Source organism: Scyliorhinus torazame, chromosome 7 (genome assembly GCF_047496885.1).
Source record: "Scyliorhinus torazame isolate Kashiwa2021f chromosome 7, sScyTor2.1, whole genome shotgun sequence".
NCBI classification, from domain to species: Eukaryota; Metazoa; Chordata; class Chondrichthyes; order Carcharhiniformes; family Scyliorhinidae; genus Scyliorhinus; species Scyliorhinus torazame.
Window position 1 is genome coordinate 276,266,980 of NC_092713.1, and position 12,968 is coordinate 276,279,947.

The window sequence follows — 12,968 nt, forward strand, 5'->3', positions numbered from 1 at the left end:
GAAGGGGCCTCACCTGCTTCACTGGGCAAGGAATTCTATAGATTCGCAACCCTTTGGGTGAAGACGCTCCTCCTAAGCTCAGTCCTAAATCTACTTCCCCGTATTTTGAGGCTATGCCCCCTATTTCTGCTTTCACCCGCCAGTGGAAACAACCTCCCCACATCTATCCTATCTAGTCCCTTCATAATTTTATATGTTTCTATAAGATCCCCCTGCATTCTTCTAAATTCCAACGAGTACAGTCCCAGTCTACTCAACCGCTCCTTGTAATCTAACCCCCTCAACTCTGGGATTAACCTATTGAATCTCCCCTGCACACCCTCCAGCACCAGTACATCCTTTCTCAGGTAAGGAGACCAAAACTGAACACAATACTCCAGGTGTGGCCTCACTAACACCTTCTACAGTACCAGCATAGCCTCCCTAGTCTTAAACTCCATCCCTCTAGCAATGAAGGACAAAACTCCATTCGCCTTCAGATATGCTGCTCGAGGCAAAATCCATACGATTAAAAATACATGATACTAAAATGTGAGTCACGGTATTCGTAATAATACTTTCAATGGACCAAATGGCCTTTTCCCACAATGTCAGTTCATGATTTATGAACTGCATGAATGTAAGCTTAAATTAATCTTCCTTATTTTTCTTTTAAAATACAGCCTTTTTAAAAATAAACAGAGATCCATATGTCAATATATGGCTGTGATTTCTATTTTGATAATCACACGCCTGACATTTTCGTGATACTGGGAGTTATGTCAGTCACAGAACAGAAGCTTCCTTGAGTGAAAAACAACTTTAAGAGTTTCTATTGCCTAAGACGATAATTTTTCTTTTCATCTGTAATTAGGTATTGGCACTGAAGGAGTAGAAAGAAAATTTGCTTCCAGCTCTCAGAAATTTTAAACTTTAGAAACTCTCCTTGAGAAGTAATGTCCTGATTCCTTTCCATGGAGAAAGTTCATAATGGTAGTCACTAGAGGATACTATTTAACCACCATCATATTATCAGCATTAATGAATTGCAACAGTTTGAAGCATTTTATAGTTTGGATCATATACATTATCAGTTTTGTGCTTGTACTTCCAAATCCAGCTCATTTATCCTGACAGCAGGATCACAGTCCCAAAATATAGGGATCGACAATATGGTTTCAAATAAAAAGGTTGTTTCAGCAATGAGCAATCCCGTGCAATCCAAATTCAATTGTTCTCCCTATAAAAGCATCTAAAACAAATCAAAATCTAAGGGAGCACCTTTTGTTTGAATTTTTGTGGGCATTAAACTTAGCAGATTTTTATTTTGACTTTTGCTTTGGGGGTGGTGTGTGGTGCAGTGGTTAGCACTGGGACTGCAGCGCTGAGGACCCGGGTTCAAGCCCTGGCTCTGTCCGTGTGAGTTTGCATATTCTTCCCATGTCTGCGTGGGTTTCACCCCCACAACCCAAAGGTGTGCTGGTTAGATTGGCCACGCTAAATTGCCCCTTAATTGGAAAAAGAATAATTGGGTACTCTAAATTTATTTTTAAAAAGAAGGAATTGCTTCCACAGTGGATCAAAATGGGACAAAATCGAATCCACTTGAGCACTTTGCCAGGACAATGTAACTCCAGGTAACTGAGGTAAAACGGGATGCAGATTCTAGATGTGGAATAGTTTCCTGGGATGGAATGTTCCCAAATGAGTTCAAAGGCTGATGCTTTCTACTCTGACCCCAATATGTTCAATTGAGCAACTCCAGTGAAGTTAAGAGGACTCACTATCAGTGATACTATCCGAGTACAACATAGCCCCCTCAGAGGAGCACCTATTCATAAATATATTGGGCTGGATACTCTGCTGTCCGGCACTGGTAGTGGAGTTCCCGACGCGGCGGAGAATCCAGCGTTGGCAAAAATGCTCCGGTTCCCCGCTGGCGGCGACATCGAGGTTCGTGCCTCGCACCAGTGGGAGGATGCAAAGTGTCATTTAGACCCATTTGCATCCTATTAACGGGCTGGACACCACATCTTCCAAGCCTGTGTGATTCTCCGGTCCTCTGGGCTAAAACATTGAATATATTCAAGAGGCGGCTAGATATAGCACTTGGGTGAATGGGATTAAAGGTTATGGGGAGAAAGCAAGATTAGGCTATTGAGTTGGATGATCAGCCATGATCGTGATAAATGGCAGAGCAGGCCTGAAGGGCCAAAAGATCTCCTCCTGCTCCTATCTTCCATGTATCTATGTATTCATGTGGGTGCGAATTGGTGAAGGTATTTACAAACATGGCCCTGATATGGCGACCTTGCGGTGGGCCAAGGGGGAAACTCTTTAAGGGAGCTGGCCCCAAAGTCTATCAGAGGGCCACCTCAGCCCCCAGAATGCAAATCCTACTGATCCCACCCCCACCAGATCTCTCGACTGCCCCCCCCCCCCCCCACCAGAGACCCCCAATTACAGAGACCTTCACCAGAGACCCCCCCCCATAAGAGAGACCTCTTCCTGGAAGCCCCCCACAAGAGAGTCAAAGGGAAATTCTCAACTTCTCAGATGGACAATATAAATATGCAGAGTTTTACCTTTGGTAGACTCAGATTCGGAGTAGAATTTACAGTTACAATATTATTGTACAAACCCCTAAAATGCTTGAATTAAGTTCCTCTCGTCATGACTTAACTGAGGTAGTAAACAACTTATTGAATGGGTGTTAAATATTTGGGCAATAATGGTAACAACAGTAATTTCCATCGTCTGTCTTCAGGGAAGTTCGAAATGAATCAATGTTCATAGAATTTACAGTGCAGAAGGGGGCCATTCAGCCCATCAAGTCTGCACCAGCTCTGAGAAAGAGCATCCACCCAAGTTCCACACCTCCACCCTTTCCCCATAACCCAGTAACCCCACCCAACACTAAGGGCAATTTTGGACACTATGAGCAATTTAGCATGGTCAACCCACCTAACCCGCACATCTTTGGACTGTGGGAGGAAACCAGAGCACCTGGAGGAAACCCACGCACACACGGGGAGAATGTGCAGACTCCGCACAGACACTGACCCAAGCCGGGAATCGAACCTGGGACCCTGGAGCTGTGAAGCAATTGTGCTATCCACAATGCTACCGTGCTGCCCATGTTGATTGTGGTGTGCATACAGTGATGTATTTAAAACGGATTTAGCCTTTCCAACAACACCAGCGGAAGCAAACAGTTTATTTTCAGCTCATGTTATGTAAGAGCATAAGGCAAGACTTGCAAATTCTGTGAGCAGGGATGGGGGGGGTGGGCAGGAGGGGGCAGGGTCAGGGTCAGTGGGGGATGGGTGGAAGTGGTGTAAAACCAAAGGTGTTGAACTGGGCCCTCATTGATCCCCAGTGGTAAGATAAATCAGACAGGGTGTATAATGGGTGGTCAATCCAATATTGCCAGTCACGTTTCTCTGAGGTTGAAAGTGCCTCCTATTCTATTGGTACATGAAGAACAATTCCTCATGTCCCACTTGAACCACAATACAGTGATCATAGATTTCAACAAGAAAACATTGAACTCTCTGAAATACTTGGTGGATAAATGTACCATGTGATAATACTTCACAATTCAGATCACAAAAGTCACATTTGATCACTGGTAGGTGCTGATGTGGCTGATCAAAGCAAGATAGTGATAATGATCCCATAAAAATTCAGTGCTCATGGACTGGAGAGAGAACAGTCAACGTGTCCTGCTCACAGCCCAATTACTGATTCTACGAGGACACATTTATGGATACTGGGAGACAAATTAGATAATTTAGGGAGGAAAGATATAGGCTGGAATTCTCCAACCACTGGGATTCTCTGTTCCCGCCAGCAGTGCACCTCCACCCACGGGTTTCCGGGCGGCATGGGTGGCTTCAATGGAAAATCCCATTGACCAGCGGGGGAAGCAGAGAATCCTCCTGCCAGCGAATCGCATGCAACGAGAAAAACCCACCCACCCAAGATGTTGATTGTCTGTGTCTGACACGTCTTCCTGTATCAGGTCCTTTCATTCACAACTTGCTAACACAGAATTGTAGATCATCCTCAGCTCCAAGGTTTAGTGTTTCTGGAGATATGTGAGTAAAAGTCGGAGGGATATCAATGAATTTGTGTTGGGAACTATTGGACTGTTCAAATCCTGTATTGGCTTCTGAAAAATAGAAAAAAAAATTAAACAATAGTTATGAGTGTGCATGCCCACTGGATCAGTGACAAATGAATTTCTCCTTGAAAGTAACAATCGCATTCATACACAGAAATGTGGGGTGGAATTTTATTCTCCCAGAGGGAGGGCTGGAAGGCCTGTTTAAGTGGGCATAAAGGTGCCAGGTGGATTCCCTTCACCTCCCAGACTCTGTGCCCGCTCGGGGAACCCGGCATTAGATAGGGTGGTGGGCACTTGTGTGAAGATGCCCCACTGCCCACTCTATTTATGCCCCCCCCTCACGCTTCCACCTCCGTCTCTGGGACCCCATTTCTTCCTCACTTCCTTCTCTCCTGCAGCTCCATTGACAACCCCTGGCATAGGTCCCAGTGTACAACCTGATGACACTGTCAGTCCTGGAGAGCTACCAGCTTCTGATTAGCCAGTGGCTCTTGGGAGAGGGATATCCAGACACACTAAATGGTGCAGCAATTTAATGTCCCCAGTACAGCTCGGAACCTTGGTGACAGGATTCCCATTGCCAATTCAGCACTTTATTCCGTCAAGCCTCTGGGAGATTGAGTGACCGGGGTTGCTAGCAGTTTTCATTTCGGGGATCCGGACACCTATCCTCAGCATCAAATTCTGCCTGTAAAGTTAGTTCTCGTATTTGTTAAAAATCCAGTATATCATAAATCAATACTTTCTTTGGTTCTGTTTATTTACACGGAGTTAATCATTGCTCAGTTGATGGCATTCAGACCTCTCACCCAGAAAGCTGTGCTTTCAAATTCCATCACAGAGACTTGAGCAATAAATCTAGGCCATTGTAATACTGTGGGACTGCTGTGCTGTCAGAAGTGCTTTTGGCTGAGACTTTAAATGGAGAGCTGCTGTATCAGGTGAACATAAAACATGCCATGACACTATTTGAAGAAAATGGGGTGAGTTCTTCTCAGTGTTTTGTGCAAAGTTTAAAAAAAATTTAAAGTACCCAATTATTTTTTTCTAATTAAGGGGCAACTTAGCGTGGCAAATCCACCTAACCTGCACATCTTTAAGTTGTGGGGGTGAGCCCCACACAGACACCGGGAGAATGTGCAAAACCCACACAGACAATGACCCAGGGCCGGGATCGAACCTGGGTCCTCAGCGCCGTAGGCAGCAATGCTAACCACAAGGCCAACATACCGCCCTATTTGTGAAATTTTAATCCCTAAACCACATCATTAAAACAGATTACCTGGTTACTATCATATAGGTTCTCTTGAGGTCATTAAGAATGCTATATGAATTCAAATCTTTCTCCCTTTCTTTTATAATTTGTTACATTCAGCATCAGAAATGCTGACCAGGATCCATCATTTGCCATCACATGCGCTAAAAACCAACCTTCTTCTGGGATTTGAATGGAATGAAAAATAACAATCTAATTCAGTCGCAAAGAAAAGAGCGAGCATGCTTGGGGAAGAGTACAACACTGTCAGCGGAAGTGACTTGAAGCTAAATATGGGAAGTTGAGAATTTACCTGAAGGTGGCCCAAGGAACAGTCGACTCTTTATTTCTGTTATTGGGTTTGTCCTTGTCACCATCTGTCTAGAACATGTGGTTCGTTGTGGAATAGTGTGAGAAATATTCAGTCCAGGACCAGCACCACAGGTACAGCATCTGAGAAATGTGGCCTGCAAAAGGCAAGGGAAGAATCGTGTAGTGATTGTTACTGATTAAAAGCCCTGAGCTTGGGATGAATAATTTTCTCTTTTCTCTTCATTTATTTAGTGGTGGTGAGTTGCAGAGGCGGATTTACAATGACGCACACCCTGCCTAGGCACAGGGCCCCGACCAATGGGGGGGCAGAGCGCCAGGCCAGCGCACCGGGCATCCAATCAGATTCTGATTACTCTGCATTTGGTGATGAGTTGTTGAGCCAATCAGCAGCAAATGCAGAATGAAATAGACTCTGATTGGTGATTCTGAAAGACTTGGAAAACTGATAATCTCTAAGGCAGTCTCTGTTACGTTTGTAAATGATGTCCTGACCCTAGTAAAGGGAAACAAGCATTCGTCGATGGGTACACTAACAGGGCTGGTTTAGCACAATAGGTTAAACAGCTGGCTTGTAATGCAGAACAAGGCCAGCAGCGCGGGTTCAATTCCCGTACCGGCCTCCCGAACATGTGCCGGAATGTGGCGACTAGGGGCTTTTCACAGTAACTTCATTGAAGCCTACTTGTGATAATAAGTGATTATTATTATAACTGGAGAAATCTTGGAAGAGATATTGCTGATTATGAAACTTCCAAAGCTCATATTAAAGCTACATGTGCATTCATTCAAAGATGTTAATTATCGGCTCAGTTTGAAAAGGAGTGTCCTTATTGGAAGAAAATGCTGAGGTATGTTGTTACCACAATCAAACTGCTGTCTTCTTTGAGGCTATGTCTAAGAGGACATGAGGAGTCATCATTGTCAAATCAAAGAGGTAATTGAGGCAATATCTCAGTGAAGTTAATGAGCTTCTTAAAGAGCATTTGAAAAGTTATCAGTATTGTGGCTCAGGAGAAACCAGCCAACCAACGCACCAAACCTACGATAACCTCACCACTATAATGGCAGAACAGCTCAGAAACCAATTCACAAATGGAGTAAAATATAGCAAATACTATTCCATAATAATTTCCTCAACATCAGATGTGAGTCATGTGAACCAATTATCATTAATTTTAAGCATTGTGACCAGCGATGGCGAAGTTGTAGAACGATTTCTTTATTTAGTCCAGTTAAAATCCCATACTTCTGACTGTTCAACAACTATTTTGAAATCAGAGGAAAATATTCAGGTCTACAAGTAACACTGAACAATGCAATCGCCTGTGCATTATTCATTCCATGTTCCAGTCACTCCTTAAGTTTAATCTGCAATGCTGCAGCTGAATCCTGTGAGGCAGCTGGATATTGTTTTGACTTTGTTCAAAACGTGTATACCTTTTTCTGGTTTCCACGCATTGGTAGAATATGTTGCAGTCACACTTTGAGCATGCAACTGGAAAATATTTGACAGTCAGAAGAATTTGTGACATCAGGTGGTCTGCTCGTGTAGATGCTGTTTTGATTTTGAAATTGAATTTTGCTGATACAAAGGAAACCTTATTAGACATACTGCATCAAATTCAGGAAAACCATGTGTGAAAGTTGAAGCAAAGTCCTTCGCAGAGAAGTTTGAAAAGTACAATATTGGGGTTTTTTGGGGAATCGTTTACTTCGAAGACTTAATGCTGTCAGCAAATTGCTGCAAAATGTTGATACAAGTTTATTGAATGCTGCACAATTGTTCGCCTCAGTTAAAGGTTTTGTCTTGGAAGTTCAAAATGATTGTAGCTCAGTGGAGGTAGAAGCGCACTCCAGGAACGGGGTTGAGGAGAGGGGGGCTTGGCCCTCCCGAGCTTTATTAACTATTACTGGGCTGGCCAACATATTGATGGTCAGGAAGTGGCGGTCGGTTTGGGATCGAGTGGAAGCGGCATCCTGCAAGGGTACGAGTTTGGAGCTTTACTAACGGCGCCTCTGCCATTCTCGTCAGCTCGGTACTCTACAAGCCCTGTGGTGGTGGCAGCCCTGAGGGTGTGGGAACAATGGAGGCAGCACATGAGATTGGAGGGGGCGTCAGTATGGTCACCGATTTGTGACAACCACCGGTTTGCCCCGGGGGGGGGGGCTGGATGGGGGCTTTAAGAGATCGCAGCGGGCAGGGATTGAGAGATTTGGGGATCTCTTCATTCCGGAGGGTTTCCAGAGCCTGGAGGCATTAGAGAAGGAGTTTGAGTTGCTGGGTGGGAACGGGTTTCGGTACCGACAGGTACGGGACTTTGTATGGAGGCAGGTTCCAAGCTTTCCTCGCCTCCCCCTGAGGGGACTTCTGGACAAGGTGATGTCAAAAACGTGGGTTGGAGAGGGGAGGATTTCGGAGATATACAAGGAGTTGATGGAGTGGGAAGGGGCCCCTATCAGAGAGGTGAAGAGGAAGTGGGAAGAGGAGCTGGGAGGAGATCTGGAAATTGAACTCGGAAAAAGTCTTGAAGAGAGTCAATTCATCCTTGTCGTGTGCCAGACTTAGCTTGACCCAGTTCAAGATGGTCCACAGGGCCCATATGATGGCGGCCTGGATAAGCAGGTTCTTTGAGGAGGTGGAGAACAGTTGTGGGTGGTGTGGGGGTAGCCCGGCGAACCATGTACATATGTTCTGGGCGTGTCCGAAGTGGAGGGGATTCTGGCAGGGATTTGCGGACATTATGTCAGTAGTCCTAGAAGGGAGGGTAACTCCGAGTCCAGAACTGGCAACATTTGGGGTATCAGAAGATCCGGGGGCCAAGGGGGAGAGGGAGGCTGATGTCCTGGCCTTCTCCTCCCTGGTGGCCCGGAGACGGATTTTGCTGGGATGGAGGGACTCGGAGCCCCGAAGGCAGGAGTGTTGGTCAGCGACATGGCAGGGTTTCTCAGGCTGGAAAAGATTAAGTTCGCCTTGAGAGGATCAATTTGGGGTTCGCCCGGAGATGACAATCGTTCATCGATTTCTTCAAGGAAAATTGAGCGTCAGCAGTAAGGGGGGGAGGGGGAAGAGCGGGGTGGGGGGAAGAAAACAGGAGGCATGGCAATGTTAGATAAGGACAGGGAACTTAGTACACGAGTAATTAAGGAATAGGGCGGGGGTAGTAGGGGACATTGCTTTCTGTTTTCTGTTCATTTAGGTGTTCTGCATGTGTTGGCCCGTGAGGTTGTTTAAGAAATGTTAAGAAATGTTAATGTGTTAAACTGTGAAAATTACAAATGCTTCAATAAAATATTTCTAAAAAAAAAAGTGGAAGCAGAGGCAGTAACATTAACAAAAAATATAGGTGCCTCTGATGATCAGAAGTGTACAAGATGCAGGTAGTTATTTTTCGATGGAACTAGAGACAACAAAATAACTTTAAAATAGAAAGGGAAGATCATCATTAAGACTGCCAATGTCATTGGTGTCACATTTGGTGGCATGGTGGCTCAGTGGTTAGCATTGCTGCCTCACATTGCCATGGACCCGGGTTCAATTCCGGCTTCTGTCTGTGCGGAGTTTTTAATGTACTCGTGTGTCTGCGTGGGTTTCCTCCAGGTGCTCCGGTTTCCTCCCACAGTCCAAAGATGTGCAGGTTAGGTGGATTGGCCATTCTAAATTGCCCCTAAGGTCCAGGGATGTTCAGGTTAGGTTCTGGGTTACAGGGATAGGGCGAGGTGGGCAGGGGAGTGTAAATGGACAGGGAGCCCATTCGAAGGGTCACTGCAGACTTGATGGGCCGAATGGCCTTCTTCTGCACTGTAGGCATTCGATGATTCTTCATTTTATGACTATTGGTGTAACTGCAGAGTAGAAGTGAGTCTCTGAGAAAAACAATTGATTTATTTTGCGTACTTTTTGATAGAAGTTTGGATGAAAATGCTAAAAGCCACTACAAGGAGGACATAGACACAAATCTTTTTGAAAATAAAGTGAAACAATTCATTTATTTCATCATAAAGATGAGCTCTATGCTTCAAGATCACCAGATTTGTACTGACTTATACGTGAAGGTTTGCAAACAATCTTTCCAAACATGGAAACCATTCTGAAAATATTTTTAACAATACCAGTCACAATTGCTTCTGATGGATGTTCTTTTCCTCTATTGAAAAGGGCTAAAAATTATTAACGGGGTATGATGAGTCAGGAATATTTGACAAGTTCAGCAATATCGATTGGAAGTATGTCTTTGCAAAATTTTACCTATGATGATGTAGTTCATGATTTTGTAAAGAAAACGTGTAGGAAAAAGCTATCTAAATTGCCATGCCAGCAAGAGACCCTAGCTGTTCAAGTGAAGTCAAGCATCCAGCAGAGGGCAGTAGAGCGGAGCTGCTGATTGGGTGTCGCGGGGGAAATTTGCATACGTGCTTTGTGGTCATCCTAACTTGAAGGTGTACCTGAGCAAGAGACACTAGCTGTTCAAGTGAAGACAAGCATCCAGCAGAGGGCAGTAGGGTGGAGCTGCTGATTGGCTGTCACGGGGGTAATTTGCATATGTGCATTGTGGTCATCCTAACTTGAAGGTGTACCTGAGCAAGAGACCCTAGCTGTTCAAGTGAAGACAAGCATCCAGCAGAGGGCAGTAGAGCGGAACTGCTGATTGACTTTCGCGGGGGAAATTTGCATACGTGCATTGTGGTTATCCTAACTTGAAGGTGGTTTGTGGAGGAGCTGTTGCACACTTAAGCCCGAAACACATCTTCAGCATTTCCCTCCCTCCTCTAACCAAAAAAAACCAGCCGCTGTAAAGATCAAGAAAGAAGTTGAACCATGACGTCACAGCCTGCAGGTAAGGGATTGGCTGGTGATTGGTAAGTACTTTTTCTTTTCTTTTCCCTCAGGTGTTATCGTGCGGGGTGCAGAGGTTGCTGAGTGAGTGCTTGCTGAGAAGGGGAGTGAATAACATGTAAGCTCTTTCTTTTTTTATCTCGAGGGGATGGCAGGAAAGGTAGTGCAATGTTCCTCCTGCAGAATGTTTGAGGTGAGGGACGCCGTCAGTGTCCCTGCTGATTTCATCTGTGGGAAGTGCACCCATGTCCAGCTCCTCAGAAACCGCGTTAGGGAACTGGAGCTGGAGCTGGATGAACTTCGGATCATTCGGGAGGCAGAGGTGGTCATAGATAGAAGCTTCAGGGATAGAAGTGGTCATAGATAGAAGCTTCAGGGAAGCTTCAGGAAAAAGACAATGTTGTCGAGGAGAATACTGAGATTCAGGCTACTAGACTAGAAGGGCTTGAGGTTCATAAGGATGAGGTGTTAGCAATTCTGGAAAGTGTGAAAATAGATAAGTCCCCTGGGCCGGATGGGATTTATCCTAGGATTCTCTGGGAAGCTAGGGAGGGGATTGCTGAGCCTTTGGCTTTGATCTTTAAGTCATCTTTGTCTACAGGAATAGTGCTAGAAGACTGAAGGATAGCAAATGTTGTCCCCTTGTTCAAGAAGGGGAGTAGAGACAACCCCGGTAACTATAGACCAGTGAGCCGTACTTCTGTTGTGGACAAAACCTTGGAAAGGTTTATAAGAGATAGGATGTCTAATCATCTGGAAAGGAATAATTTGATTAGAGATAGTAAACATGGTTTTGTGAAGGGTAGGTCGTGCCTCACAAGCCTTATTGAGTTCTTTGAGAAAGTGACCAAACAGGTGGATGAGGGTAAAGCAGTTGATGTGGTGTATATGGATTTCAGTAAAGCGTTTAGTAAGGTTCCCCACAGTAGGCTACTGCAGAAAATACGGAGGCATGGGATTCAGGGTGATTTAGCAGTTTGGATCAGAAATTGGCTCGCTGGAAGAAGGCAAAGGGTGGTGGTTGATGGGAAGTGTTCAGACTGGAGTCCAGTTACTAGTGGTGTACCACAAGGATCTGTTTTGGGGCCACTGCTGTTTGTCATTTTTATAAATGACCTGGAGGAAGGCGCAGAAGGATGGGTGAGTAAATTTGCAGATGACACTAAAGTCGATGGAGTTGTGGACAGTGCGGAAGGATGTTACAAGTTACAGAGGGACGTAGATAAGCTGCAGCACTGGGCTGAGAGGTGGCAAATGGAGTTTAATGCAGAAAAGTGTGACGTGATTCATTTTGCAAGGAATAACAGGAAGACAGAGTACTGGGCTAATGGTAAGATTCTTGGCAGTGTGGATGAGCAGAGAGATCTCGGTGTCCATGTACATAGATCCCTGAAAGTTGCTACCTAGGTTGAAAGGGTTGTTAAGAAGGCGTACGGTGTGTTAGCTTTTATTGGTAGAGGGATTGAGTTTCGGAGCCATGAGGTCATGTGGCAGCTGTACAAAACTCTGGTGTGACCGCATTTGGAGTATTGCGTGCAATTCTGGTCGCCGCATTATAGGAAGGATGTGGAAGCATTGGAAAGGGTGCAGAGGAGATTTACCAGAATGTTGCGTGGTATGGAGGGAAGATCTTACGAGGAAAGGCTGAGGGATTTGAGGCTGTTTTCGTTAGAGAGAAGAAGGTTAAGAGGTGACTTAATTGAGGCGTACAAGATGATCAGAGGATTGGATAGGGTGGACAGTGAGAGCCTTTTTCCTTGGATGGTGATGTCTAGCACGAGGGGACATAGCTTTAAATTGAGGGGAGACAGATATAAGACAGATGTCAGAGGTAGGTTCTTTACTCAGAGAGTAGTAAGGGCGTGGAATGCCCTGCCTGCAACAGTAGTGGACTCGCCAACACTAAGGGCATTCAAATGGTCATTGGATAGACATATGGACGATAAGGGAATAGTGTAGATGGGCTTTAGAGTGGTTTCACAGGTCGGCGCAACATCAAGGGCCTAAGGGCCTGTACTGCGCTGTAACGTTCTATGTTCTATGTTCTAGATGAAGTAAGAAAATCTTAAAAATATGCTCCTCTTCCCTATGCTCTTTTTAAAAGTCTGTTTTTCAAAACGGACCATTGCTGGTCTGATATAATGGCTGCAGCTGGTTACATGCTGGCAGCTCAAATCACCATTACTCTCAAGACTGGCCTTCAGAAACTCTCTTCAAGACAAAGGAAGGAATCTTGCCAGATTTGCACTCACTGGACACTCCACTCATGTCAATTTACGGCAATACCCTCTTTGATTTTGTGAGAGGAAGCAAGGAAGTTAACTTTTATTTTTGAAACTGAATGAAATTCTGTGAAATATACTGAATGGCTGTATATGCATCTTGGTGATTGGAGTATTTGCTCCTGCACTGGACTGGCTCATGCTATCCCGCACTGG

The 12,968-nt window shown here is 44.9% G+C and overlaps 1 protein-coding gene across 1 annotated transcript in view; it reads right to left on the reverse strand.

Moving 5' to 3' along the window:
* Positions 1-2,446: 2,446 nt before the first annotated feature.
* Positions 2,447-12,968, reverse strand: part of LOC140427055 (uncharacterized) — a 50,840-nt gene continuing 40,318 nt past the window's right edge. Inside the window, exons 4-5 of the mRNA XM_072512507.1 lie at positions 5,677-5,830; positions 2,447-4,153 (exon numbers count right to left, since the gene is read on the reverse strand). Of these exons, the coding sequence (XP_072368608.1) occupies positions 4,014-4,153; positions 5,677-5,830 (294 nt within the window). The 3' untranslated portion in view covers positions 2,447-4,013. The remainder of the gene's footprint in view (positions 4,154-5,676; positions 5,831-12,968) is intronic.